This window comes from Pseudophryne corroboree, chromosome 10, assembly GCF_028390025.1.
Source record: "Pseudophryne corroboree isolate aPseCor3 chromosome 10, aPseCor3.hap2, whole genome shotgun sequence".
Lineage (NCBI taxonomy): Eukaryota > Metazoa > Chordata > Amphibia > Anura > Myobatrachidae > Pseudophryne > Pseudophryne corroboree.
Genome location: NC_086453.1, coordinates 4,756,196 through 4,781,580, shown reverse-complemented (window position 1 = coordinate 4,781,580; position 25,385 = coordinate 4,756,196). Strand labels below are relative to the sequence as shown.

The 25,385-nt window shown below is 50.7% G+C and overlaps 1 protein-coding gene across 1 annotated transcript in view; it reads right to left on the bottom strand.

Moving 5' to 3' along the window:
• Positions 1–2,492: 2,492 nt before the first annotated feature.
• The window catches only part of LOC134966874 (tyrosine-protein kinase STYK1-like), a 49,495-nt gene continuing 26,602 nt past the window's right edge, over positions 2,493–25,385 (bottom strand). Inside the window, exons 3-10 of the mRNA XM_063943913.1 lie at positions 22,129–22,269; positions 19,625–19,846; positions 15,981–16,162; positions 15,502–15,585; positions 13,437–13,654; positions 11,762–11,802; positions 10,577–10,673; positions 2,493–3,123 (exon numbers count right to left, since the gene is read on the bottom strand). Of these exons, the coding sequence (XP_063799983.1) occupies positions 2,949–3,123; positions 10,577–10,673; positions 11,762–11,802; positions 13,437–13,654; positions 15,502–15,585; positions 15,981–16,162; positions 19,625–19,846; positions 22,129–22,269 (1,160 nt within the window). The 3' untranslated portion in view covers positions 2,493–2,948. The remainder of the gene's footprint in view (positions 3,124–10,576; positions 10,674–11,761; positions 11,803–13,436; positions 13,655–15,501; positions 15,586–15,980; positions 16,163–19,624; positions 19,847–22,128; positions 22,270–25,385) is intronic.

Below are 25,385 nucleotides of genomic sequence, written 5' to 3'. Positions count from 1 at the left end.
TGTGCCTTTTAAAGGCAGCATCACCTGTCCGCTGCCGGGTTTCTAATACCCTCCTGGCAGAATGGACATTGCATTAATTCTGGATGCCAGCCGGTAAATATCCCTCTGTGCATCCTTCATATATAAGACGACGTCTTTAAAATGCTCTATGTTAGCAAAATATTATCCCTGTCTAGGGTGTTAATATCATCTGAAAGGGTATCAGACCACGTTGCAGCAGCACTATTTTGCTGAGGCAATTGCAGGTCTCAGTATAGAACCTGAGTGTGTGTATATACAGACTTCAGGATAGCCTCCTGCTTTTTATCAGCAGGCTCCTTCAAGGTGGCCGTATCCTAAGACGGCAGTGCCACCTTTTTTGACAAACGTGTGAGCGCCTTATCCACCCTAAGGGATATCTTCCAACGTGACCTATCCTCTGGCGGGAAAGGGTACGCCATCAGTAACTGTTTAGAAATTACCAGTTTCTTATCGGGGGAACCCACGCTTCTTTACACACTTCATTCATTCATCTGATGGGGGAACAAAACACTGGCTGCTTTTTCTCCCCAAAAATAAAACCCCTTTTATGTGGTACTTGGATTCATGTCAGAAATGCGTAACACATTTTTCATTGCCGAGATCATGTAACGGATGTTCCTAGTGGATTGTGTATATGTCTCAACCTCGTCGACACTGGAGTCAGACTCCGTGTCGACATCTGTGTCTGCCATCTGAGGTAACGGGCGTTTTTTGAGCCCCTGATGGCCTTTGAGACGCCTGGGCAGGCGCGGGCTGAGAAGCCGGCTGTCCCACAGCTGCTACGTCGTCCAGCCTTTTATGTAAGGAGTTGACATTGTCGGTTAATACCTTCCACCTATCCATCCACTCTGGTGTCGGCCCCACAGGGGGCGACATCACATTTATCGGCCTCTGCTCTGCCTCCACGTAACTTTCCTCATCCAACATGTCGACACAGCCGTACCGACACACCGCACACACACAGGGAATGCTCTGACTGAGGACAGGACCCCACAAAGTCCTTTGGGGAGACAGAGAGAGAGTATGCCAGCACACACCAGAGCGCTATATAATGCAGGGATTAACACTATAACTGAGTGATTTTTCCCCCAATAGCTGCTTGTATACATATATTGCGCCTAAATTTAGTGCCCCCCCTCTCTTTTTAACCCTTTGAGCCTGAAAACTACAGGGGAGAGCCTGGGGAGCTGTCTTCCAGCTGCACTGTGAAGAAAAAATGGCGCCAGTGTGCTGAGGGAGAAGCCCCACCCCTTTTTCGGAGGACTTTTCTCCCGCTTTTTTATGGATTCTGGCAGGGGTAATTTATCACATATATAGCCCTGGGACTATATATTGTGATGATTTGCCAGCCAAGGTGTCTTATATTGCCCTCAGGGCGCCCCCCCCCCCAGCGCCCTGCACCCATCAGTGACCGGAGTGTGAGGTGTACATGAGGAGCAATGGCGCACAGCTGCAGTGCTGTGCGCTACCTTGGTGAAGACCGAAGTCTTCTGCCGCAGATTTTCCGGACTCTTCATGCTTCTGGCTCTGTAAGGGGGACGGCGGCGCGGCTCCGGGAACGAACACCAAGGTCGGGTCCTGCGGTCGATCCCTCTGGAGCTAATGGTGTCCAGTAGCCTAAGAAGCCCAAACTACCACCTGTTAGGTAGGTTCGCTTCTTCTCCCCTTAGTCCCTCGCTGCAGTGAGTCTGTTGCCAGCAGATCTCACTGTAAAATAAAAAAACTAAATATACTTTCTTTCTAGGAGCTCAGGAGAGCCCCTAGTGTGCATCCAGCTCAGCCGGGCACAAGAATCTAACTGAGGCCTGGAGGAGGGTCTTAGTGGGAGGAGCCAGTGCACACCAGGTAGTCCTAAAGCTTTCTTTAGTTGTGCCCAGTCTCCTGCGGAGCCGCTAATCCACATGGTCCTTACGGAGTCCCCAGCATCCACTTAGGACGTTAGAGAAAATGTTGTTATGATTTAGACGGAACATCTGTATGACCTTATCATCGGACAATGCGTTCAAGTTTAAACGCCCCCTAAAAAAACGAGGCCTGCGCAGCCTCCGCGGAACCTGTACAACCTGCTGACCATGTTCATTTTCTTAGCCCTGGGTACTTACAGGCTGATGTCTGAGTCTGAGGAATCCCACAGCACACAAAAGATCACTGGCCCACAGTCCTGCTGCCATTTCTGAGTGTAGGTGTATTGAAATGGGCCTAACATCCTTTTATAGGCATCCTAATTCAGGTGTGAGTGATTTTTGAGTTGCAACACATGTAAACACGATTGAAAAAAACAGATCTATTTTTTTGCCGCTTTTTTTACCGAATCGCAAAAAAATACGACCGCAATTGAGCACTCAGAGACTAACACCCAAATACAAATGAATAGTGAATTCCCGTATTCTATGAAATAACAGCCGCGTTTGACCGATAGTCTATCCATTCGTATTTCGGAACGTTGTCATTCAAACCATTACGAATAGACCAGACACTGCCGAGATTGGTGCTTAGTGAATTCCCGGATTGGGACTTGGGAAAAAAAACACAAATTGGCCAAACTCGGATTTTTAGTAAATACTGGCCCATGTATCCACTACCTTCTACTACTGGTAATACAATACATCTATACCACCTCCGCTGGGCAGACCTCCACATATAAACTACTCTCTACTGCTGAAATACATTCCCAGACTCCAGCACGCTCCTATTTCTCAGCTTTATTCCTCCCATGGTATAAATATTACAGTATATATGTACATTCACCTCCCCCTGCGCCCATGTCAGTGTATAGTTCCATCTCATCCCCCCTTCCCCCTCACTGATAGCCTGGGGCCACAGATAGGACGCAGCTCTCCAGGAGCCACCCTTCGGTTCTGACACTCGGTGTCGGGTTTAGAGAACATTAATGTCCCGATCTTCTCAGAGATAGTCACTGACTGGTGTCATAATGATATCCCGGCCACAAGCAGGTACTCCCCCCAGCTGAGGGTGTCCACGGCTGTGAGGGCTGTATGTCCATCAGCCGTGTCCAAGGCCTTCTGCAGCTGTTTCACCACATCGGAAAGGAACGGTCTCTTCTGCGCCTCCCACTGCCAGCAATCCATCATCACCTGGTACCTGTCGAGCACAAAACCATAGAACCATCAGCAGCGGGAGTTACTGGGAACCCGCCCCGCACACACACGGGGCACTCGGGAAACTGTCACTACTAGGGTCAGTCACTATGGGGCTGATTCCGAGTCGGATAGATCTCTGTGTTTGGACGCAAATAGTGAAATTGGAAAACTGCGCATTTACGTATCTTTCCATATATTCATCTTAATCTGAGTCGGAGGGATCTTTGCGGTTTCTGTGTCTCTGCGACATGGGCATTGATACTGATACTAATAACGAAAATTGTGGCTGTGGATGGAATAACCGTTGGCGGTGAGGCTTCTCTATTAGCCATAGGATATGCTAATTGGGAAACGCACAGAAGCATAAGGCTTCAAATCGGGAAACGCACAGAAGCATAAGTTAGCAAATCGGTAAAATGCACAGAAGCATAAGGTAGCAAATCGGGAAACGCGCATAAGCATATGGTAGTAAATCAGGAACGCACAGAAGCATAAGGTAGTAAATACGAAAATGCACAGAAGCACAAGGTAGTAAATCAGGAATGCACAAAAGCACAAGGTAGTAAATCGGGAGACACACATAAGCATATTGTAGTAAACGTGCATAAGGTAGTAATTCGGGAAGTGCACTAAAGCATAAGGTAGCAAATTGGGAAATGCACAGAAGCATATGGTTGCAAATATGAAAACGTACATAAGCATAAGTTAGCAAAACTGGAAATGCACATAAGCATAAGGAAGTAAATCAGGGAGCGCACAGAAGCATAAGGTAGTAAATCGAGAAATGCACAGAAGCATAAGGTAGTATATTGTGAAACACACAGAAGCATAAAGTAGTAAATTGTGAAACGCACCTAAGCATAAGGTAGTAAATCGGGAAACGCACAGAAGCATAAGGTAGTAAATATGAAAATGCACAGAAGCATAAAGTAGTAAATCTGAAAACACACACATAAGGTAGAAAATAAGGAATGCACAGAAGCATACAGAAGCATAACGTAGTAGATCGGGAAACACGCATATGGTAGCAAATCAGGAAAGCAGAGAAGCATAAGGTAGTATATCGGGAAAAGCACAGAAGCATAAGGTAGTAAATTGTGAAATGCACAGAAGCATGAAGTAGTTCATCAGGAATACACAGAAGCATAAGTTAGTAAATCGGGAAACTCGCATAAGCTAGTAAATCAGGAAACGTGCATAAGCATATGGTGCAGGAACACACAGAAGCATAAGGTAGAAAATCTGAAAATGCACAGAAGCACAAGGTAGAAAATCTGAAAATGCACAGAAGCATAAGGTAATAAATCTGAAAACGCACAGAAGCATAAGGTAGTAAATCGTGAAAAACACGTAAGCATAAGGTAGTAAATTGGGAAATATGCATAAGCATAAGGTAGTAAATCGGGAAACGCACAGAAGCATAGGGTAGTAAATATGAAAATGCACAGAAGCATAAGGTAGTAAATATTAAAACGCACTGAAGCATTAAGTAGTAAACCTGAAAATGCACAGAAGCACAAGGTAGCAAATAAGGAATGCACAGAAGCATACAGAAGCATAATGTAGTAAATCGGGAAACACGCATACGGTAGCAAATCAGGAACGCAGAGAAGCATAAGGTAGTATATCGGGGAAATGCACAGAAACATAAGGTAGTAAATAGTGAAATGCACAGAAGCATAAAGTAGTAAATCAGGAATACACAGAAGCATAATTTAGTAAATCGGATACACGCATAAGCTAGTAAATCAGGAAACGTGCATAAGCATATAGTGCAGGAACACACAGAAGCATAAGGTAGAAAATCTGAAAATGCACAGAAGCATAAGGTAGTAAATCGTGAAAAACACGTAAGCATAAGGTAGTAAATTGGGAAATACACAGAATTATAAGGTAGTAAATCTGACTTCACCCAACTACAGCTGCTTTGTGCTCAACTAAGACTCAGGCGAGGTATCTCCACTCTGGTGTCAGTGCCAGCAGACATGACACATAACATATCACATACACGGTAGCAGACATGACACATAACATATCACATACACGGTAGCAGACATGACATAACATATCACATACACGGTCATATCACCATTAATGAGCAGGGCGCAGCAGACATGACACATAACATAGCACATACACGGTAGCAGACATGACACATAACATATCACATACACGGTAGCAGACATGACACATAACATATCACATACACGGTAGCAGACACGACACATAACATATCACATACATGGTCATATCACCATTAATGAGCAGGGCGCAGCAGACATGACACATAACATATCACATACACGGTAGCAGACATGACACATAACATATCACATACACGGTAGCAGACATGACACATAACATATCACATACACGGTCATATCACCATTAATGAGCAGGGCGCAGCAGGATTAGGAGTGAGAGTGTGAATTACTAACAGATCTGATCCTGGTAATGCCCCTTTTCCTCCAAAAACCCGGGTTCAGTTTTGAGCACGGTTCAAGTCGTGTCACACCGTAGGCTGGTCCCGGGTTAGTGGCGGATATTCTCTGCCGCCGCCTGAAGATGACATCATCTCCAGGTGTCGGTGATCGCTTTTAGCGTGACTCGGGTCAGACGACGCGGGTCACCCATTTACAATATAGGCTGCGCAAATCCATCCCAGGTCACTCAACCCGGGTTATTTATGAAGAACTTTTACACCAAGCTGCAACCCAGGCAGATCCGGCAACAACCCGGGATATGGCGGCAGTGTCAATCTGCCGGTGACAAAGGGGGGGGGGGATTGAGTGACTGTCAGAGCAATGAAGGGGCGCACCGCTCTGGCCTGATCCGTCCTGGGCATGTGCAGAGCTGGATTATAGGTTTGGGGCATTAATTGAACTCGGGTGCAGAATGGGGGTAAGAGAGCAAACAGCAGTATGGGTGCCCATGTCCTGGGGGCTTACATCAGCCGTTCCTGGGGCTCTACGAAACAAAACACACTTATTATATCCCCGGAGCCTGTTACAGCCACAAGGACTGATATAAGAAGTTCCAGAACCTTCCTGACTTTTCTATGCAGGCATCTGCTGCCACCTAGTGGCGCTTGTTGTATGATTTCAGGCGTACAGAGATGTTCTGCTTTGCACACACAGTGGGGGGTGAGCTGCCTCCTTGGCAGGGTGGATAGGTAAAGCGGAGGCCAATAGCACAATTAGAGGCCCAGTGAACGGGACCCTGACCTCTGCCTGCGGTCTGTCCGTGCAGTGTGTATTAGGGGCCTCATCTACTGTTAGGAAGGAGTCCACCTACAGTGGGTAATATTGCACCTTGGCAAAATCATGTTACACTGCGGGTTGGGATATAAAATGTGTGGACAGGTAAAGAGATGGGGAGCTAGTAGCCACCTATCACTGACTCCTCCCACTGCGTCATAGGTGGGTAACTTGGCACCACCACCAGACACCTACACCAACATCTGGGACCACTTACTGTACTTCTGGGTATGTGTGAGGTCACACTGCTGCAATGCCTGCTGGTGCCAGCTTAATTCCCCTCTGGCCGCTTCCTATGGACCAGTGCTACCCAGGGTAGCAGGCAGAGGGCGGAGGGTGCAGGATAGCTGGAGAACGGAACCCACTACACAATGACTATTGTCACTGTAAAGAGGGGGCGGGGCTATAATGGCGCGATTCAGCATGAATTGCATCATCCAGCCGATCGGACAATCCAGTTCCCTCAGGAAGCGGACTTGCCTGCTTTTCAGGGTGTCTGGGAGAGCCATGTGGAGAGAGATAAACTACCGACCAATCAGCTCCTGTCATTTTTCAAACAGCCTGTAACTTGGCAGTTAGGAGCTGGTTGGCTGGTACTTTATTTCTCCCCACTTTATCTCTCTCCACAGTTTAGTACATCTGCCCCCTGAGATGGGGAGAGGCACCCAGCCGTTTGGATTTATAGAATACCAGCCATTGGGCGTCGTGGGTTAGTCACAGAGATACACAGTTCCCAAGCAGAGAGACTCAGAGCGTGGAGGATGAGGCCACCAGATAGGAGGAGAATCAGGCTGGTGGAAAGACCTGGACCAGGAAACTGAAGAAGAACTCTGGATTGAATGGCGCTGTCCCAAATTTGATCACTCCGGCGGTTATTAGCGGGGTATGTGTGGTGGCCCTAGTTGGCCACCTCTTCAGGCTTTGGATATTAGATCAAGTTTCCCAAACTAGGTCCTCAAGGCACACTAACAGTCCAGGTTTTAAGGATTTCCCTGTTCGTGCACAAATTGTATACTCAGACTGGCTGAGGCCCTAATGAAGTCACCTGTGCCTAACTACACCTGTAGGCAGACTGGAGAGCTCAGCATAGTCCTCAGTCAGGGGCTCACATGGGAACTCTTGTGATGCCAGGGAGTGACCTTCAGGTGAGAGGGTGTGCGGGTGAGAGTGACCTGCAGGTGAGAGGGTGTGCGGGTGAGAGTGTGTTCGGGTGAGAGTGTGTGCGGGTGTTATAAACCTAGGACTTGCTTAGAATTGCGGTCCTTGGACTTGATGAGTGTGGAAATTCTTGGACCTTCTAAATGTGAAGACCCTTGGACTTGTTGTTCCTGGAGGAAACTTGAACTTGCTTGGTGTTGTGGGGAACACCAGTAGTATTGGGGTGAGACTCCTAGAGCTTTCAAGACCAATAACAACCCCCCCCCCCCCCCCCGCTGTTCTCTTAGTGCTTGTTGCGCACACCGGTACTTAGGGGGGCCCTGGACTTAATACCTCCAGCAGCAGGAGTTCACCCAATAGACTGAAGACCCTGAATAGCATTGAGTAATGACTGAGAGTGAGGCACACAGCTGCCGAGGTATGAGGTATGAGCTGGATTAACCCCCATCAGGACAGGAGTATTACCAGTGCAGGTGGCATGCAGGCTCCCAGTCGGGGAACTAGAGTTGGCAGATGGAGAGTGCCACACTAAACCTGGGTAGTAGCAGGCAGGACAGGAGCATAACACAGACGGGCAGGAATTCCGGCAGGGTAACTTCCTGAGTGGCTTCCTGAATGCCTAGCAACCGGGAACACCGTCTACATCCAGCGACCCAGTTGCTAGGCGCCCGGTGGCTCCCAGCAGGCAGAGCAGGCACCGCGTCAGACGGAGGCCGAGGACTTGGGCGTCTGGAAGAGACGCAGCGTCCTGGTTGCCTGGCAATGATCGGGACCTGCGTCTGACATGGCCCACCCGGTGGGGGGCAGTTACGTTACATGAATAGCCCTGGTGGGGTCAGTTACGTTACATGAATAGCCCTGGGTGGGGGGCAGTTACATTACATGAACAGCCCTGGGTGGGGGGCAGTTACATTACATGAATAGCCCTGGGTGGGGGGCAGTTACATTACATGAACAGCCCTGGGTGGGCGGCAGTTACATTACATGAATAGCCCTGGGTGGGGGGCAGTTACATTACATGAACAGCCCTGGCTGGGGGGCAGTTACATTACATGAATAGCCCCATATCCTCCAACTGTACCTTTTTTGTAGGGTCTATACCAATTTTTGTCTCTCCAAACTTTCATTGACAGTATAGGAAAAGGGGCGTGACCACGCCCCCTTTACCCGTGGCTACGCTCCCTTTTTAATTTATACCGATTTTTATGTGTAAAATGTTGGAGGGCATGTAGCCCTGGTGGGGGGCAGTTACGTTACATGAATAAACCTGGTGGGGGGCAATTACGTTACATGAATAGCCCTGGGTAGGGGCAGTTACATTACATGAATAGCCCTGGGTGGGGGCAGTTACGTTACATGAATAGCCCTGGGTGGGGGGCAGTTACGTGACATGAATAGCCCTGGGTGGGGGGCAGTTACGTGACATGAATAGCCCTGGGTGGGGGCAGTTACATGACATGAATAGCCCTGGGTGGGGGCAGTTACATTACATGAATAGCCCTGGGTGGGGGACAGTAACGTGACATGAATACCCCTGGTAGGGGGCAGTTACGTTACATGAATAGCCCTGGGTGGGGGGCAGTTACGTTACATGAATAGCTCTGGGTGGGAGCAGTTTCGTTACATGAATAGCCCTGGGTGGGGGGCAGTTACGTTACATGAACAGCCCTGGGTGGGGGGCAGTTACATTACATGAATAGCCCTGGTGGGGGGCAGTTACGTTACATGAATAGCCCTGGGTGGGGGACAGTTACGTGACATAAATAGCCCTGGGCGGGGGCAGTTACGTGACATGAATAGCCCTGGTGGGGGGCAGTTACGTTACATGAATAGCCCTGGGTGGGGAGCAGTTACATTACATGAATAGCCCTGGGTGGGGGGCAGTTACGTTACATGAAAAGCCCTGGGTGGGGACAGTTACGTTACATGAATAGCCCTGGTGGGGGCAGTTACGGTACATGGATAGCACTGGGTGGGGGCAGTTAATGTACATGGATAGCTGTGGGTGGGGGGCAGTTACGTTACATGAATAGCCCTGGTTGGGAGCAGTTATGTTACATGAATAGCCCTGGGTGGGGGTAGTTACGTTACATGAATAGCCCTGGGTGGGGGGCAGTTACGTTACATGAAAAGCCCTGGGTGGGGACAGTTACGTTACATGAATAGCCCTGGTGGGGGCAGTTACGGTACATGGATAGCACTGGGTGGGGGCAGTTAATGTACATGGATAGCTGTGGGTGGGGGGCAGTTACGTTACATGAATAGCCCTGGTTGGGAGCAGTTATGTTACATGAATAGCCCTGGGTGGGGGGCAGTTACGTTACATGAAAAGCCCTGGGTGGGGACAGTTACATTACATGAATAGCCCTGGGTGGGGACAGTTACGTTACATGAATAGCCCTGGTGGGGGCAGTTACGGTACATGGATAGCACTGGGTGGGGGCAGTTAATGTACATGGATAGCTGTGGGTGGGGGGCAGTTACGTTACATGAATAGCCCTGGTTGGGAGCAGTTATGTTACATGAATAGCCCTGGGTGGGGGTAGTTACGTTACATGAATAGCCCTGGTGGGGGGCAGTTACGTGAAATGAATAGCCCTGGTGGGGGGCAGTTACGTTACATGGATAGCCCTGGGTGGGGAGCAGTTACGATACATGAATAGCCCTGGTGGGGGGCAGTTACGTTACATGAATAGCCCTGGTGGGGAGCAGTTACGTTACATGAATAGCCCTGGTGGGGGCAGTTACGTTACATGAATAGCCCTGGTGGGGAGCAGTTACGTGAAATGAATAGCCCTGGTGGGGGGCAGTTACGTGAATGAATAGCCCTGGTGGGGGGCAGTTACGTTACATGAATAGCTGTGGGTGGGGGGCAGTTACGTGACATGAATAGCCCTGGTGGGGGGCAGTTACGTTACATGGATAGCCCTGGTGGGGGGCAGTTACGTTACATGGATAGCCCTGGTGGGGGGCAGTTACGTTACATGGATAGCCCTGGTGGGGGGCAGTTACGTTACATGAGAAGAGGTCAGGACTCACAGCTGATCCCCACATCTCTGCGGCTGCTCCATCCTGTATTTCTTCTGCAGTTTCTGCGGCACGTCTGCAGGATCCAGCGCTGGATACGGTGGGGAACCTGGGTCACATATAGTACAGTGAGTGTTGGCGGAGCGGGATATAGGGATATATACTGAGACACACACAGCTTTATTTTCTGGTTTTGTTACTGTAATCATTAAAGGGCCTAATAAGTCTATTTGTTACACGGGGCCTGATGGGGCTGCGCAGTGTGGTATAATCTCCAGGCAGCACGCTGCGTGGGATGTCATCTTAGCCCATAAAGGTGAGATGCCGCAATTCCTGGGACTGGGCATTATGATCAGTGATTGGGGAATACATGTAGTATCTGCAGAGCCCCGCAGCTAAACAGAGGGAATGTCCGGCTGCAGCTAGCTGGGAAGATTGGGGAGCAAATATATCTCTGCATTGTGTACCTGCCTGCACCTAGTGTGCTCCGCACTGTGTACCTGCCTGTGCCTGCAGTGTGCTCCGCATTGTGTACCTGCCTGCACCTGCAGTGTGCTCCGCACTGTGTACCTGCCTGCGCCTGTAGTGTGCTCCGCACTGTGTACCTGCCTGCGCCTGTAGTGTGCTCCGCACTGTGTACCTGCCTGCGCCTGTAGTGTGCTCCGCACTGTGTACCTGCCTGCGCCTGTAGTGTGCTCCGCACTGTGTACCTGCCTGCGCCTGTAGTGTGCTCCGCACTGTGTACCTGCCTGCGCCTGTAGTGTGCTCCGCACTGTGTACCTGCCTGCGCCTGTAGTGTGCTCCGCACTGTGTACCTGCCTGCGCCTGTAGTGTGCTCCGCACTGTGTACCTGCCTGCGCCTGTAGTGTGCTCCGCACTGTGTACCTGCCTGCACCTGTAGTGTGCTCCGCACTGTGTACCTGCCTGCGCCTGTAGTGTGCTCCGCACTGTTTACCTGCCTGCACCTGTAGTGTGCTCTGCATTGTGTACCTGCCTGTACCTGTAGAGTGCTCTGCACAGCGGCTCATAAACGTCGGCATCATAATGCACTGTAATAACTCTGACCTTATTCTCCCTACATTTAATCCCTGTAATTCCGTGTCTGGAGGTGAGGGAATTCAGGAGTGGCGCTCCACGTGCAGCAGGGACAATACACAACACAGACAGGGACAATGCAGCCCAGAGACAGCCACTTACCTGCTGTGATCAGCTCGTACAGCAGGATCCCGAATGACCACCTGGATGAAGTGGAGGAGACACAGTGAGAACTCCCAGCCGGTATTTATACCATTATTCTATCAGCGATATCCCATCACGCCGGTCTGTACATTATACACCCAACCAACCCATAACTGATATAACGCGGCGGCCATAGATAAGCTCCGGAAACGTCCTCCCTGTATGATGTAATGGGGATCTGTACAGTCACACATTCTCCCTGTATGATGTAATGGGGATCTGTACAGTCACGCATTCTCCCTGTATGATGTAATGGGGATCTGTACAGTCACACATTCTCCCTGTATGATGTAATGGGGTTCTGTACAGTCACACATTCTCCCTGTATGATGTAATGGGGTTCTGTACAGTCACACATTCTCCCTGTATGATGTAATGGGGTTCTGTACAGTCACACATTCTCCCTGTATGATGTAATGGGGATCTGTACAGTCACACGTTCTCCCTGTATGATGTAATGGGGTTCTGTACAGTCACACGTTCTCCCTGTATGATGTAATGGGGTTCTGTACAGTCACACGTTCTCCCTGTATGATGTAATGGGGTTCTGTACAGTCACACATTCTCCCTATATGATGTAATGGGGTTCTGTACAGTCACATGTTCTCCCTGTATGATGTAATGGGGATCTGTACAGTCACACATTCTCCCTGTATGATGTAATGGGGTTCTGTACAGTCACACATTCTCTCTGTATGATGTAATGGGGTTCTGTACAGTCACACGTTCTCCCTGTATGATGTAATGGGGTTCTGTACAGTCACACATTCTCCCTGTATGATGTAATGGGGTTCTGTACAGTCACATGTTCTCCCTGTATGATGTAATGGGGATCTGTACAGTCACACATTCTCCCTGTATGATGTAATGGGGATCTGTACAGTCACACATTCTCCCTGTATGATGTAATGGAGATCTGTACAGTCACACATTCTCCCTGTATGATGCAATGGGGATCTGTACAGTCACACGTTCTCCCTGTATGATGTAATGGGGTTCTGTACAGTCACACATTCTCCCTGTATGATGTAATGGGGATCTGTACAGTCACACGTTCTCCCTGTATGATGTAGTGGGGTTCTGTACAGTCACACATTCTCCCTGTATGATGTAATGGGGATCTGTACAGTCACATGTTCTCCCTGTATGATGTAATGGGGATCTGTACAGTCACACATTCTCCCTGTATGATGTAATGGGCATCTGTACAGTCACACATTCTCCCTGTATGATGTAATGGGGATCTGTACAGTCATCTGCATTCTAGATGAAGGATAATAAGAATAAATATGATTCACAGAGTGTAACACTGGATCTTCCATGGTAACACGTTGCTATAGGCACCGGCCCGGGAATTCTATATGTGCAGACAGAGGATGCACCCACATATGTGACATCTGTTGGGGAAATGTATGGGAACTGGTGCTCAGGTGCCGTCACCCATAGTAACCACTGCCAGCTCTCACCGCACTGTATTGGGAATAACCGGACGCTGTCGGAACACTGCGGCCCATACAGTGGGGGCTGCTGGAGATTTCCTGCAGCCATATTATTTCCATCACTTTACTTATCACAGGCCGTCACCAGTAACACCCCCCCCTCCCCTCACCCCCCCCCTCATCCCGGTACTCACACATCGCTCTTCTCCGTGATGTCCGCCCCTCTCAGCCGCTCCGGTGACTGCCACTTCAGGGGTACACGGGCAGCTCTCTGTGCAGCAACGGAACCAGTCCGGTACTGTATGGCAGCCAGGCCCAGGCCGCACAGCCGGACGCTCATATCTTCGTGGATAAGGACATTACACGCTGCCACGTATCCGTGTACTAGATTGTGTGTTCCTGTCAGGTATTCCTGGGAATAGACGGGTCAGAGGTCATTGACAGGAGGGGGGGGGGGGCATTCGCTGCAGGAGGAGCAGATGTATGTGCAGCAAGTGTGGACTACCTGCTTCAGTTAAAGGCAAACTGTCGTTTCTCATTGGCGGGAGAACTACAATTCCCAGCATGACCTGTCAGCCAGAAGCAGCGGAGCATGCTGGGATTTTGTGGCCTCATTAGGGATATCCCTAATCCCTGTCCCTGACGGGTGCGGTAAATTAGACAACCTAAATGTTGACACAACATAATGTAGACAATTAATATGTAGACAGACTCAAATTTCTACGACAGTCAGAATAAAATGACACAGCACACCTGACGGGCGGCGGCTCAGGAGATGCTCACCGGCGGCGGTGTAGACCCAGGACACCTGACGGCCGGCGGCTCAGGCGATTCTCACCAGCGGCGGTGTAGACCCAGCACACCTGACGGCCGGCGGCTCAGGCGATGCTCACCGGCGGCGGTGTAGACCCAGGACACCTGACGGCCGGCGGCTCAGGCGATGCTCACCGGCGGCGGTGTAGACCCAGGACACCTGACGGCCGGCGGCTCAGCCGATTCTCACCGGCGGCGGTGTAGACCCAGGACACCTGACGGCTGGCGGCTCTGGCGATGCTCACCAGGGGGCGGTGTAGACCCAGGACACCTGACGGCTGGCGGCTCAGGCGATGCTCATCGGCGGCGGTGTAGACCCAGGACACCTGACAGCCGGCGGCTGAGGCGATGCCCCAAACTTGTCAGCCCAGGGATGGAACTCTCAGACATTTGGTTCCACCCTCCTGAGGGACAGCCGGGCAAAACACCAAACCAGATGGACTGGTCCTGTAGAGAGCTATGGCGAATGTTACTGAGTCAATCCATAACCACTTCTCTCAGCCAAATCAGCGTTTCCCCATTCATTTCTATGAAAAGTGAGCGGCAGTGCGCTGTCACTCTATGGCGCGGCTGTGATTTACAAAGATCCCCGGAAGCCGTATGGACGGAAGAGGACCCGGTCTCTGTGTTCCCTGAGTATCACGTTGGTGATGTGAGGAAACATATTCTGAATAAAGTACTACAACATTCCGTGTCCGCGGTTTGTCTTTATTTTAATATTTTCTTTACAGGCATGCTGGCACTTGTGGTTCAGTAAGTGCCATAATAATGGGGCAGGCTTGCTGGGACTTGAAGAACAATACTGATTAACTACTTATTAACCATTAACCCTGCACCCACCGCCAATAAGGGCTGTGTGTCTCCATGCTATGTCGTTATCCCCCAGCTGGTTCTGGTTGCTCCGGTTATTGCAGTGGCGACACCAATATGCCGGCACCCGCTCATTGAAAGGAGCCGACATGCAGCACATAACATTACAGGTGGCACCCGGCTCCTGTCACAGAGTAGGAGCCGACACTGCAGCCGCAGCAATCTCCGGAGGCAGCCCGCATCTCCTGGATCAGCGGAGTGAGTGAAACGGAGGTCGGGATGCCAAGCCACGCCCTCTCCCTTTAAGCCACGCCCCTTACAATGAGGCCACATCCCCTTTTTGCCGGCGCACGCCTTTGGCGCGCATATGGATTCATGCTACTGCACCGGGTGTCAGAAAGGCTAGTGACGTCACTACTGCCCCACGCCCCCTATGTTCCACTACCAGGGGAGGCTCAGAGGCACCTCAGGCCCCGGTGTCCGGATCAGCTATGTCACTTTTTTTTTTTTTTTAATGACTGTTGACTTTTTGACTGTCTACATTTTGACTACATCTGGCGGCAGGGGAGCTGTAGATGAGCCCCAATGAGCAAGCACCATATACAGTAGTATTGTCTGCATTAGCGGGTCACCTACCAGGCCGCTGGCCACTTGGGCAGCCATTGAGCAGACGTCCTTCTCTGTGATCCTGTAGACAGTCTCCTGTGTGGCTCGGGCCTCCTACGGAAGTAAACACAACAGGTGACGGAGATTATTTCCCATGTATGGCGTGTTACCACAGCGCGTGGTCAGCATCAGATCTTCCGTGGTCGACCTGTGGACTCCTAGCTAGCTCCTCGCAGAGCCAGGATCAGGCGGCGTACAGCTCATCCACAAACCTGGGACTACATATTATGGCGTGCACTGTCATGGGCGACCATGCAGAAACTTGTAGTTCCACAACATCTGGATATCAGAACGCTGCCTACCCTTTGCTTTCAGATGCCTGGGATGTATCTAATGGGAGTATAAGGACATGGGACTGAAGTCTGTATACATATAGAGAGACCTCTACAGGAAGCACACAATGGGAGGTATGGGTAAGGATCTATCTAGCCCCTAACCCGGCTTATTACCTGGTGGGAGTCCCGGAGAAACGTCAGCAGATTCCCCAAGGTCATTGCCTCCAAGATGAGAGATAGGGGCCTGGATTGGGCCTGGCACCAAAGCATCTTCACCAGCTTGTCGTGTACACAGACTTGCACATAGAACTTCATGAGGTCAACGAAGTCCTGGACTTCTCCTGGGCTGCAGTGCTCTACAGAGGATGAGGCAGAGAGGCTGGTGAGACAACAGCTGGGATCACTGTCCTAGAGGCTGGTAAGACAACAGCTGGGGTCACTGTACTAGAGGCTGGTAAGACAACAGCTGGGGTCACTGTACTAGAGGCTGGTGAGACAACAGCTGGGGTCACTGTCCTAGAGGCTGGTGAGACAACAGCTGGGGTCCCTGTCCTAGAGGCTGGTGAGACAACAGTTGGGGTCCCTGTCCTAGAGGCTGGTGAGACAACAGCTGGGGTCACTGTCCTAGAGGCTGGTGAGACAACAGCTGGGGTCACTGTCAGAGAGGCTGGTGAGACAACAGCTGGGGTCACTGTCCTAGAGGCTGGTGAGACAACAGTTGGGGTCCCTGTCCTAGAGGCTGGTGAGACAACAGCTGGGGTTACTGTCCTAGAGGCTGGTGAGACAACAGCTGGGGTCACTGTCCTAGAGGCTGGTGAGACAACAGCTGGGGTCACTGTCAGAGAGGCTGGTGAGACAACAGCTGGGATCACTGTCAGAGAGGCTGGTGAGACAACAGCTGGGGTCACTGTCAGAGAGGCTGGTGAGACAACAGCTGGGATCACTGTCAAAGAGGCTGGTGAGACAACAGCTGGGATCACTGTCAGAGAGGCTGGTGAGACAACAGCTGGGGTCGCTGTCAGAGAGGCTGGTGAGACAACAGCTGGGGTCACTGTCCTAGAGGCTGGTGAGACAACAGCTGGGTCACTGTCAGAGAGGCTGGTGAGACAACAGCTGGGGTCGCTGTCAGAGAGGCTGGTGAGACAACAGCTGGGGTCACTGTCCTGGAGGCTGGTGAGACAACAGCTGGGATCACTGTCAGAGAGGCTGATGAGACAACAGCTGGGATCACTGTCAGAGAGGCTGGTGAGACAACAGCTGGGATCACTGTCAGGGAGGCTGGTGAGACAACAGCTGGGGTCGCTGTCAGAGAGGCTGGTGAGACAACAGTTGGGGTCGCTGTCAGAGAGGCTGGTGAGACAACAGCTGGGATCACTGTCCTAGAGGCTGATGAGACAACAGCTGGGATCACTGTCCTAGAGGCTGATGAGACAACAGCTGGGATCACTGTCAGAGAGGCTGGTGAGACAACAGCTGGGGTCACTGTACTAGAGGCTGGTGAGACAACAGCTGGGATCACTGTCAGAGAGGCTGGTGAGACAACAGCTGGGGTCGCTGTCAGATAGGCTGGTGAGACAACAGCTGGGTCACTGTCAGAGAGGCTGGTGAGACAACAGCTGGGGTCGCTGTCCTAGAGGCTGGTGAGACAACAGCTGGGATCACTGTCAGAGAGGCTGGTGAGACAACAGCTGGGGTCACTGTCAGAGAGGCTGGTGAGACAACAGCTGGGGTTACTGTCAGAGAGGCTGGTGAGACAACAGCTGGGGTCACTGTCAGGGAGGCTGGTGAGACAACAGCTGGGATCACTGTCAGAGAGGCTGGTGAGACAACAGCTGGGGTCACTGTCAGAGAGGCTGGTGAGACAACAGCTGGGGTCGCTGTCAGAGAGGCTGGTGAGACAATAGCTGGGGTCACTGTCAGGGAGGCTGGTGAGACAACAGCTGGGATCGCTGTCAGAGAGGCTGGTGAGACAACAGCTGGGATCACTGTCAGAGAGGCTGGTGAGACAACAGCTGGGGTCACTGTCAGAGAGGCTGGTGAGACAACAGCTGGGGTCGCTGTCAGAGAGGCTGGTGAGACAATAGCTGGGGTCACTGTCAGGGAGGCTGGTGAGACAACAGCTGGGATCGCTGTCAGAGAGGCTGGTGAGACAACAGCTGGGATCACTGTCAGAGAGGCTGGTGAGACAACAGCTGGGGTCACTGTCAGAGAGGCTGGTGAGACAACAGCTGGGATCACTGTCAGAGAGGCTGGTGAGACAACAGCTGGGGTCACTGTCAGGGAGGCTGGTGAGACAACAGCTGGGATCACTGTCAGAGAGGCTGGTGAGACAACAGCTGGGGTCACTGTCAGGGAGGCTGGTGAGACAACAGCTGAGATCACTGTCAGAGAGGCTGGTGAGACAACAGCTGGGATCACTGTCATAGAGGCTGGTGAGACAACAGCTGGGGTCACTGTCAGAGAGGCTGGTGAGACAACAGCTGGGGTTACTGTCAGAGAGGCTGGTGAGACAACAGCTGGGGTCACTGTCAGGGAGGCTGGGGAGACAACAGCTGGGATCACTGTCAGAGAGGCTGGTGAGACAACAGCTGGGGTCACTGTCAGAGAGGCTGGTGAGACAACAGCTGGGATCACTGTCAGAGAGGCTGGTGAGACAACAGCTGGGGTCACTGTCAGAGAGGCTGGTGAGACAACAGCTGGGGTCACTGTCAGAGAGGCTGGTGAGACAACAGCTGGGGTCGCTGTCAGAGAGGCTGGTGAGACAACAGCTGGGGTTACTGTCAGAGAGGCTGGTGAGACAACAGCTGGGGTCACTATCAGGGAGGCTGGTGAGACAACAGCTGGGATCACTGTCAGAGAGGCTGGTGAGACAACAGCTGGGGTCACTGTCAGAGAGGCTGGTGAGACAACAGCTGAGATCACTGTCAGAGAGGCTGGTGAGACAACAGCTGGGGTTACTGTCAGAGAGGCTGGTGAGACAACAGCTGGGGTCACTGTCAGAGAGGCTGGTGAGACAACAGCTGGGGTTACTGTCAGAGAGGCTGGTGAGACAACAGCTGAAATCACTGTCAGAGAGGCTGGTGAGACAACAGCTGGGGTCACTGTCAGAGAGGCTGGTGAGACAACAGCTGGGATCACTGTCAGAGAGGCTGGTGAGACAACAGCTGGGGTCACTGTCAGAGAGGCTGGTGAGACAACAGCTGGGGTCACTGTCAGAGAGGCTGGTGAGACAACAGCTGGGGTCGCTGTCAGAGAGGCTGGTGAGACAACAGCTGGGGTTACTGTCAGAGAGGCTGGTGAGACAACAGCTGGGGTCACTGTCAGAGAGGCTGGTGAGACAACAGCTGGGATCACTGTCAGAGAGGCTGGTGAGACAACAGCTGGGGTCACTGTCAGAGAGGCTGGTGAGACAACAGCTGGGATCACTGTCAGAGAGGCTGGTGAGACAACAGCTGGGGTTACTGTCAGAGAGGCTGGTGAGACAACAGCTGGGGTCACTGTCAGAGAGGCTGGTGAGACAACAGCTGGGGTTACTGTCAGAGAGGCTGGTGAGACAACAGCTGAAATCACTGTCAGAGAGGCTGGTGAGACAACAGCTGGGGTCGCTGTCAGAGAGGCTGGTGAGACAACAGCTGGGGTCACTGTCCTAGAGGCTGGTGAGACAACAGCTGGGGTCACTGTCAGAGAGGCTGGTGAGACAACAGCTGGGATCACTGTCAGAGAGGCTGGTGAGACAACAGCTGGGATCACAGTCCTAGAGGCTGGTGAGACAACAGCTGGGATCATGTCATCTCCACAGCTACACCTCAGTCACTTACCAGACAGCTCCTTGAGGATCACATCTCGTCTGTCCTCTGCCTCCCCCGACCGGAGAAGAACTGCCCGGCTGATGGGACCATAGTGTCCACTGCATAGGACAACCTTGTCCTCGATTCTCCAGTCACTGGGCAACTGCTTCTTCTCCAGTATGGCGTCCGAGATCCCAGGGAAATTCTCGTAGACAGCAGCTGCGTTCACAGCCCATGTTCCATCCACATAATCTGCCAGGGAATAGGAGAAATATGTTATTATATTTACCCTTTATTCAGCACCGATTCTGCTATTCTGGCGTGTTCTGTGTTGTGACAGTCAGAAGAACGACATTGGGATCCTGGCGGACAGAATCCCAACACATCCCAGTAAGTATTTTCACCTTACCCCTAATCCACCCCTCCTGCAGCCTTACCCTAACCACCCCTTCCTGCACCATAACCATCCCCCTACTGCTTAACCCTCCCCTCCCGCAGCCTAACGCTAACCCTCCCCTCCAGCATCCTAACCATCTCGCTGGGGGAGAGACAACTGAAGGGTGAGTAAGGGCAGGCACTAAGGGGAGGGTTAGTGTTAGGCCCTAGGGTTAGGGGTAGGTGCTAGGGGGAGGGTTTGGGTTTTGCACTCAGAGGAGGGATAGGGTTAGGCTGCAGGAGGGGGGGGCAAGGGTCAGGCATTAGGGGGGGGGTTAGGGGTAGGCACTAGGAGGAGGGTTAAGGTTAGGCACTGGGGGGTCAAATCAGAGATGTAGATGGGAGAGGAGTGGGTGAGGGCTTTGTAAGTCAGTGTGAGAAGCTTGAATTGGGTTCTGGAAGGGAAGGGGAGCCAGTGAAGGGCATGTAGGAGAGGAGAGGTGGATGTAGTGCATCTGGTGAGGAAGATGAGCCGGGCAGCAGCGTTGAGGATAGATTGGAGTGGAGAGAGGCGTGTGTCAGGAATGCCAGTCAGGAGGAGATTACAGTAGTCCGGTCTGGAGATGACCAGTGAGTGGATAAGGGCCCTCACTCCGAGTTGTTCGCTCGCAAGCTGCTTTTAGCAGCTTTACACACGCTAAGCCGCCGCCTACTGGGAGTGAATCTCAGCATAGTAAAATTGCGAACGAAAGAATTCTCAAAATTGCGATTACACACCTCGTAGCAGTTTCTGAGTAGCTTCAACCTTACTCGGCATCTGCGATCAGTTCAGTGCTTGTCGTTCCTGGTTTGACGTCATAAACACACCCAGCGTTCGCTCAGACACTCCTCCGTTTCTCCAGCCACTCCCGCGTTTTTCCCAGAAACGGTAGCGTTTTTTCCCTCACGCCCATAAAACGGCCTGTTTCCGCCCAGAAACACCCACTTCCTGTCAATCACACTCCGATCGCCTCAACGAAGAAAAAGCCGTGAGTAAAATACCTAACTGTATAGCAAATTTACTTGGCGCAGTCGCAGTGCGAACATTGCGCATGCGCACTAAGCGGAAAATCGCTGCGATGCGAAGAAATTTACCGAGCGAACAACTCGGAATGACCCCCAAGAGTCTTAGTGGCATCCTGGGTGAGAAAGGGTCTAATCCTGGAGATGTTTCTGAGATGGAAACGGCAGGTGTGTTAGAGGTGCTGAATGTGTGGTGTGAAGGAGAGGGAGGAGACAAGGATTACTCCAAGACAGCGCACTTGGGGGCTAGAGGAGACAGTAGTGCCATCTATAGATAATGAAAGTGCGGGGGGCTTGGTTGTGCGGGAGGGAGGGAAGATGATTGGATCAGTGTTAGACATGCGCTGGGACATCCAGGAAGAGACAGCAGAGCGACAGCTGGAGATACGAGTGATGAGAGCGGGGGGAGAGGTGCGGGGAGGGAGGTAGGTGTGAGAGAATGAGCTCACCTGGGCGTTATATAGATGATGTCAGAACGGTTGGGCAGATTTTGAAACATTTGAAAGATTATAATAACCTAGACTGCACACACAATATACACAATGATACTTTACATCTGATATTGGAAGGGCACTGTAATAAGGTGAGGGCTAAAGCAAATAGGTAGGTACAAAGAGTGGGCACATGGAACAATGAAATCCTGGCATCTCGTCCTGACAGTTTTGCTGTATAAAAGGATGGTCAAAATATATATATTATATGTAGCCGGAGCGGATGTAACCCTGAGAATATTATTAGCAATTCAATGATACAACAAAAGCGCCAGCTGGAATACAAGCAACATAAACCCATGCACTTTGATATGAATCTATGCGAGTATCCAAATGTAGGTGCACGGTGGGCCCACCCTGGGTGTGCCCTGCACAGCAGCCAAATTACCTCTGCCGAGTCCTGGTGTCACCAGTTCAGTAATTGCCAGGAAAACCTGTGTATTATACACTAATAGGGATTTTAGGAATCACCTTGGATTAGACTAACCTTAACACTCATAGTTACAGAAGTCACTGGTGTTCTCTGATATTTATCATAAGTGAAACATTATCCTATATCTCCTACAGTAATGCCCCATGCAGGTGTATTACACGCCATTCACTTACCTGCTGTGCGGTCTTCTGAGCCTCCTCCTTTCTCCCGCTTCTTGTGGTAGGTCTTCCATAAGATGATGACCACCACCAGTAGGGTAGAGGCTGAGAGCAGGGCTGGGATAATGATGACAGAGATCTTCTGGCTGCTCTCATCTGAATACAGAACATACGGTGCACCGTGTTACTCGTGTAGCTCCCGCTACTCCCACCCTACTTACAGACATGTATAGCAGTACAGGGGGGGGCCCTGGAATATTACTTTTCTGGGACCTGTGGTAGTCCTTAGTATGAAGTCCTGCAGGGTGCATGTATGAGATGGGAGGCAGGAAGACCACTGGAGGCAGGAGGTGTGGTGCAGCATACGAGGTGTGGCAATGAAATAACGAGACTGATGCTATATTTACCGTTTAATTATATTAAGTATATTTTATCTCCATTCCCCTGCTATGTGCTCCCCTTCTGCACCCACGCGGATAGCATACGGAAAGATTCAGGGGGCATTTTGTTCAATTCATCTACAGATTTTAAGCGACCACGTTGCTCTACTTTGTAACGAAGCATTTTTACACCGCACGGGAAAACACAACTCGGGATGGTGTCTGACAGCAAACTATCTGTGCGAGAGGGGTGACCCTTGCAAAACTGTATTTGGGATAGTCCTAGGTCAGCGTTACCCCACCCAGGAACGACCTGGGGCTCTATAATGGCCCCACAACAAGGGGGCATGGTCACGGCTCACGGGGGAGTGGTTTAGGGGCACGCTCCCGTGTCTCTCTCTGTCGGGCGGCGGAGTAGACTGCCGTGAGCCTGCATTGCTCGGCCAGCCCTATTCTCTGTGTGGCCAGAACAGCTCCTCAGGCCACTGGCCCTTCTTGCGTTTGCCAGACGTACCAGATGGACTCTCCGGCCCTGCCCCATTACCTTTTAACTGGTACAGTACAGTCTCGCTATGTAACATGGGGATCCGGTCTGAAGATCGACAGTGTCTAGGTCGACAATGTTTAGGTCGACCCTATAGGTCGACAGTCACTAGGTCGACAGGGTCAGAAGGTCGACATGTTCTAGGTCCACAGGTCAAAAGGTCGACACGAGTTTTTCCAAAAAAATTTCTTTTTTGAAAACTTTTTCATACTTAACGATCCACATGGACTACGATTGGAACGGTAATCTGTGCCGAGCGAAGCGAGCCATGCGAGGGGACACGGTGCACTTATTGGGGTTCCCGGTCACTCTACGAAGAAAACGACACCAAAAAAACATTAAAAAACTCATGTCGACCTTTCGACCTAGAACATGTCGACCTTCTGACCCTGTCAACCTTCTGACCCTGTCGACCTATAGTGGTCGACCTAAACATTGTCGACCTAGACACTGTCAATCTAATGATCCACACCCGTAACATGCACCCCTCAGGTTGGAAATATAGTTGTGACGGGCGTTATGGAGGACATTGTAGGCTCAGAAGAGGGGAGATAATGAAAGGACCTAGAGGAGCAGCCGATGAGGATGGACAGGACATGAAGATGAGTCTGAAGGTCATCAGTGACGGTTGTCTTATTGTTTGCAGGCCAGATACACTGTTGCCGCCATAGTGATAACAGGAAAGTATATGGGCATCTGGACGGCATATTGTGGAGATGTTGTGCAGCTGTAAACAACCTGAATTAAAGAAGGGAAATGCAGGCGCACACTCTAAGCAATAAGAACACCGATAATCAGAACTATTATAATGAACTCCCCAATTTAACATGGAGTAAAATTGAGCATAATTTGTGGCCAAAAGATCTGGGCCCACCTACCACAGCAAGGTGACCTGATCAGATGCATCGCTAACATTTATTAAGTTCAATTCCAGAACATGGGAAACCCCCCCCCCCCCCCAGGCTAGCACAACTTAATCGCCCCATACACCCCATACATTGTCTGAATGTATGGAATAAATAAGTCAGGGGTGGCATGAGACAGTAGCAGGTGATGGTTCCATTGATTATTAAAACGGTATCAGACATCGCTGAAGAAATTAATAGAATCAGTTCTGGGTTTTTTTTACATTTAACTTTAAATGCCTTTGATACATCCAAGAGCAGATCTCTGAGAGCTAAATAGGTCGGCCAAAACAAATGGACATCAGGAGGGGAATCTGGGTGTAATCTCTGGTCAAGTGATGTTCAAACCCATACGTGGATCTAATTGTACCAGTAGAGGTGGTGCAAAGCCATGTTCTGAGTGATGAAGTCTCAGAGATGGACACCATGGCCAAAATTTACTAATATTCGTGTTTGTGTGGGTTTGTGTAGTGTTTACACTCGTCTTGTATCGGGTGCATTTTCATGCAACTTTTTGAAACTATATACGCCAAGTTACTAAGCATTCGAGTTTATTGTTTTCGTGTTTTCCGATGTCGATGCCAGTCGGGTTTTTTGGGCACATTTACGGCCGTCATTGTCGTTTTCGTATGTGTTTGTGTTTTTTTTGCTGGGTTTTTTTCTAAGTTAAACGCGGCTGGGGGTTTTTTTTTCCCGCGGCAGCATTTTCACTTTTAGTTTCGGTTTTCATCCCCGTTCGTGATTGGTTGTGTTTCAGATGGTAGGAGTGTCTGTGCGCAACCATATAAATACGCCCCAAACCGTCCGCACCTCATGGGTTTAGTTAGTGGTGAGGAGAGAGGTTGTGCAGTGGAGTTTGGTGAGTAGTGTTTGTTTGGAGGAGTATTTTTTGCGAGTTCTGAGTGTTGTATTGTGTTTGAAAGTAGTTATGTCATTCTTGTTGTCTTGTATTTTTTGGTTTTGTCTCAATTTTTGTCCTAGTTTATTTTGTTTATAGTCCTTTGTCAGTGTGTGTGTGTGTGTGTGTGTGTGTGTGTGTGTGTGTGTGTGTGTGTGTGATTAGTGTAGTGGTAGCGGAGAAGTGTTTTGTTTTGTCTTTTTTTTTCTGTGTTAAGTGTTTAGACACACAATTATGTGTGACTCAGAGGTGGGTGAGGTGGAGGGTGTTAGTGAGGGGGAGGAGGTCGGTCAGGTGGAGGAGGTGAGTGTTAGTGAGGTTAGTGAGGTGGAGGAGGCTGGTGAGGTTGCTGCAGCAGCCTCAAGTGACAGTGATAGTGACAGTCAGACAGCTCCGCAGCCACGCACCACTACTAAGACTGGGCGGAATGTCAAGTTTAGTTATGCAGAAAATGTGGCATTGGTGCGGGAGCTGATGAAGTATCAGCGGCAGCTATTTGGGCCTGAGTCCGCCAAGGTGCCAACACGGAAGAAGACGGTGTTGTG